This window comes from Dendroctonus ponderosae, unplaced genomic scaffold (assembly GCF_020466585.1).
Source record: "Dendroctonus ponderosae isolate FM_Combo_2020 unplaced genomic scaffold, Dpon_F_20191213v2 Dpon_F_20191213_1, whole genome shotgun sequence".
NCBI classification, from domain to species: Eukaryota; Metazoa; Arthropoda; class Insecta; order Coleoptera; family Curculionidae; genus Dendroctonus; species Dendroctonus ponderosae.
The window spans coordinates 1251192-1256246 of record NW_026017110.1 but is presented as its reverse complement, the minus strand read 5'-3'; the positions used below and the strand labels follow the sequence as shown (position 1 = coordinate 1256246).

The 5055-nt window shown below is 36.0% G+C and overlaps 1 protein-coding gene across 1 annotated transcript in view; it reads right to left on the bottom strand.

The window, feature by feature from the left end:
* Positions 1-1154: 1154 nt before the first annotated feature.
* LOC109538159 (fasciclin-1) overlaps positions 1155-5055 on the bottom strand; it is a gene marked incomplete in the record, with an annotated part of 144463 nt that continues 140562 nt past the window's right edge. Inside the window, 2 exon segments of the mRNA XM_048668056.1 lie at positions 1155-4111; positions 4486-4509. Of these exon segments, the coding sequence (XP_048524013.1) occupies positions 3915-4111; positions 4486-4509 (221 nt within the window).

Here is a 5055-nt window from a genome sequence, read left to right as displayed (position 1 = left end):
TACTATACACAGGAACACATTTGTTCAGATACTTTCTCAAAAGTTGAGTTTTCGGGAAAATGTTTTAAGTTGCCAGTTTGAAGCGAGTTAATAGGCTCGAAACCGGTCCTGGGGGTGCCTGAGGTTGGCGCATTCCGAAATCTGCACTTGCCTATTTTTAAAGCCACGACGGCTCTTCTAATGCCGAAAGCCTTTCATTGTTCAATCTGATATTTTCCAAAAAACAGGGTTTCTTCAAACATTAATTTTTCTTGCTGCAAAGATTAACTCCCTAGTATTATCAACGTGTTACAATGACATCTATAGCGGTAAGAGCAAACTTACCTCGTTTTTTTTAAGATTGACCTGCTGGAGTCGATCGAGGCAACATTCTTGCGAATTGCCCTTTATCGGGTTGATCTTTCTAGCAAAATATACGAAATTGATTCGCAGTTTATTATGTGCTAAAAAGAGAAATGGGACCTAAGCCCTAGTTAAAAGTGTTTCTCAGTATCGATCTATTCGGGAAAAATACCCCGGTTTTTGCCGAACTTTCCCAAAAATGTATTTTTGTTTCACGAAACTTTGTCGTCTTTCCTGCTATGAAAACAGCAATCTTGAAATTACTTGAATTATTTGATTTACTTGGGACAAAAATCATTGAAATTTGACTATTTTGCGGGTCAATAATTGGCAAATTTAAATTTGCTTTCCAAAAACTAATGATTTTGTTGGTGCTCGTGCCTCAATGTTCAGCCATCCACAATTTGCGATTCATTTTTTTCAAATTTTACTATGCACCCACCATATTCAACCGATTAAAAAAAATTGTTTGATCACCTAATTTGAACACGTTGGGCATCTGTTTCGATCGCCCGGAAATCCAGTTTACATGAAAATTTTGACAAATAATAACACCGCTAAGAAGTTTGTACAATTTACGAAATTCAACAATCCTTCGCCTCACCACTCACGTTTTTGCACCGGTTTTAATGCAAATTCTACACTTTGAACTGGAAATTTTCACTACCGTGTAGTTCACCACTCTCTCAAGAACATTCTTGCGTTCTGGACAAAATTGTGGCTTTTTGCTATCAATTGCGGATGTTCCCGATCAACTCAACATCCGCCCATAGCTTTGCTGGAAAAGACTGCGCCAAATAACTTCCCCCACGAAAGGAAATAAAATTCATTTATTTAAATCATACATTTGTTAATTACAAAAGTAGTCACTTAGAGATGCACCATAAGAGCTAACCATATCAACAATTCACAAAACACCGACAAAATACATTTGCAATCAATTTTGAAAAGCAAATTTCCCTGGCCAATCTGGAACAGAAGCCTGAAGCGTTTCCAATATCTAAATTAGGTGAAGAAGATCGGCGTGGATCTCCTGGATGGAACTGGCAAGCTCAAAGTCCGGACGTAAGCTTCTGTTGGGAAAATCGCAAAAACTACAGCAGCGACGTGTTTAAACTTTCGACTTAACTTTAAAATATAAACATTGATTTTTTATACAATCACACCTTATGTACAGGGCAGAATTAAAGTACATAATTATGTCGAACTAGTTGGGCCGTACAGCCCTAACAGCTTGAATGAATGCGGCAATATGTATAAAAGCACATGGACAAGCGGTGGAATGACTTAAACCAGCTGGAATGATTAAGGTAAAGTGAGAAACTCGTCATTTACAGTCGAAAAACAGACGTGGAAGCATCAAAGCGTTTTCCGCATGATATAACGAGCCACAATATCTTCAGCAGAACAACAGCAATGCGAAAAATGTTGAACTGGAATTTGCATATGCTTATGTGGTAATTTTTTTCAAATAACTAGCACAACGGCGGAAAATTTTCGGCTTTATAATGATTTTGCTTTAAGCGATAGCGATTTTAGACTAATTATTTCCTCGAAAAGTTATCGCTACTAGGCATCATCATTTTAGAACAACTCGTATAAAACATATAAATAGGGTGTTCCCTAAATATGTTAAAATATTTTTGCCGCGTGTTCTTCTAGTCATTTTTTTTAATTTGAGGTTTCGATGTTCAGATATATCGTTTTCTTTGCCGTTCTCAACATGCGTAAGTAATTAAGTTAATTTTTTAAATCCAGTAACGTCTTCATATAATAATTTTGGTACGCATCATTAGTTGATTATTAATAACCTAAATTAGTTTTCTAAATTGTGTATTTAGATTCAGATTACAATTATTAAGTTTGAATAAATTTTACTTAAATAGTAACATGGTAACAATATGCGCAACGATATAAGCAAACAAAATTAAATTTAAATAATCATTCTAAAGTCAACTTAGCAGCTTTTAAGATTGGTTTAAGAACCTTGACATTCTTGGCATAATCGCAGTCTTTTAATGAACCCAAAATTTACAGACCGTAAAGTTTGCACTGAAGTTCTTATTTCTTTAGAAATATTAAATATTCTTTCCTGAAGTTCTTTGATTGCATTCACTTCTGTTGAATACACCGTATTTTTTAAATGGCCCCAGACGTAAAAATCAAGCGCGTTTAGATCGGGAGATCTGGGAGGCGAGCTTATAGCAGCTTCTTGACCTCTTCCAATCTAACGGCTTGGAAAGTTTTGATCAAGCCGAAACGATTTAATTTTTTGCGGGCAAACTAGTGCCTTTAGCAACAAACAATAAGGGATAAAAAAAGTTGATAAATAACTAGTAGTAATTAAAAAATATGTTAATAAAAGTTTAGGTGCACACAAAACAGTTCTGAACAAAACAAATGCAGGGGTTCCACATGTCTACCCTGTATAAAAGTAAACTGAACTGCCAAACACTACCATAGAATGGCACTCAATTAGCTTATAATGTGTACCAAAATTGAAGTTTCTATGTTTAAGCGTTTTAAATCTCAACAACAAAACCTCAAATTAAAAAAAATCTTAGCGGAAACCCCCTCTAAAATGACTAGGAGAACACGCTGTTAAAATATTTTAACATATTTACGGAACACCCTGTAGACAGATTTTCTTTTGAATTCAGCAGTCGCGCCATCGATGTGCTAATTACTGTTCCTTAAATTCTCCATCCATTAATTATTGTATATTATTACTTAAAATTTCTTATTATATCTATAACACCTATCTTAACAATATAACTAGTTTCCAATTAGATTCAGTCCATCTATATAATTTTCCCGAAGGCAAGATAAATTGTTTGTATTTTATAATTTTCCATCAAGAGGATAAATATTTGTTAAATAGCTTAACTTTCAATAGAAGTGGTACATTGTTATTTTTTATGTTAATTTGTTCAGGGATGATAACTAACCGAGTAAATTAGATTTCGTTTGGTCAAATACAGCATATAATGTATATTAATTGCTACTAACAAAGCCTAATACGTGTCTTGTTAAGCAATTAATTATAATGTATTTTTTACTTAGTTTACTTTAGCAGCACCAAGAACTTCCAGATGATTTAACGATGATTACTTTATAAAACTTTGATTTGGAAGTTCAATTTAACAGTTGTGCTTGCTGGGTTCCATTTCACTTTCATACTTTCAATCGTCCTCAATGCTACTAGAGTGCAGTCTTGGAAAAAAATTTAGCTTCTTCACGTGCATAAAGTAGCTAGTTTACTAGACAGTATTCTCGTATATGATGAGGCCTTTGACGAACATTCACGATAATCACGATAGTTTATTTACAAAATATTGGAACATTTTGCAACTTAAAAGTACCTACTCTAAACCAACCACGCCCCATACGTTTACCCTGCTCGTTTAAAACGCTGCACTGAATGAAGTTATTGAACATTTCGACTCGTTAAATTGACGCGTTTAAAAAATGCAGCTTCGCCCACTAACTAATCGCCCTGCAGTACAGAAAAAATGCCTAAAATCAGTTTTGAGTTTGTCCAACCCGCATCAGTGCAAATGGGGCTCGGGCAATTACTCGGCCAAAAGTCGGGCGAACAGGACGGCCAATGCGGCTCCAATCAGCGATGCTGTGTTAAGGCTCGAGCTGCTAACCACAATGTCGCCTTTCTTCAAAAATGGCATATCGATCACGTGGATGATCCCATTGGTGCATTCGACATTCGGGCGGAACACCGGAATACGCAGTTCTTCCCAGTGGATTACGTACGCTATAAAAGAGAAGATCATTAAATTATGCACTATTGACTCAACTAGCGATTTTCTATGTCTGGTTCTGTTTCCTCTGCACGTTTTGCCAACGCGAGCGATTTGCAGCTTCTTCCCAAGGCATAAAATCACCTCAGACTGAAGTTGCAAACCACTCTAGCTAGCGAAACGTCCGGAAACATTCAATTAATCCCCGAACAAACAGTGGAATCTTCTTTAACCGGCTACAGTCTAAGCAAAATTGTACGCCACTGTGTTGCAAAATTCTCATTATAGTACAGAGGGCTCGGTTCATCAGCGCTTATTTACAAGAATGGGCAATTGCAGCGGGAAAAAGCAAAAACTAGTGGTTGTCAGCACAAATACGTGTACATACCTGAGCCAAAATTGCGTTGTAAACCTAAAATAATAAGTCGGTATAAAAATACAAAGTGGTGTGTTAAAAGCGTATCGCTGTTTGAATTAAAGGAAAGCCAAGTCAAGCTGAAAATAATTAACTGAATAAATGAAACGGTCATTTCGGTGTTAATAATGTGGGTGATAGTCTTGGTGCTTGAAACGTGAAGTACTGATGAGTTTCTCAATTTCAGTTTCTTAGTCGATAAGTGATTGGAAAAAAGTTTAAAACTTGTAGGTAATCACCTCAAGCTTAACAAATTCAAAGTTAAACTGTCTGAATTGAACATTTGAAAAGTGAACTACCACAGAAAACATTATTCGCCTCCAACCCGGTTAAACTGTTTACCAAAAATTTGGCTGGCGCAAAAAGCTTAAGCATAATTGAATTGAAGCTTCTACCAAAAACGACCCAAACCAGTACTGAAATTGAGATTTAAAAGCGTATAAAGGCAGGCACATCGTATCCTCTCCCTGCACACAAACATACAACTTACTTGAGTTTTTACCAGTTTCTTAAGTTGATTGAGGAGTGGAATGGAAGTAAACA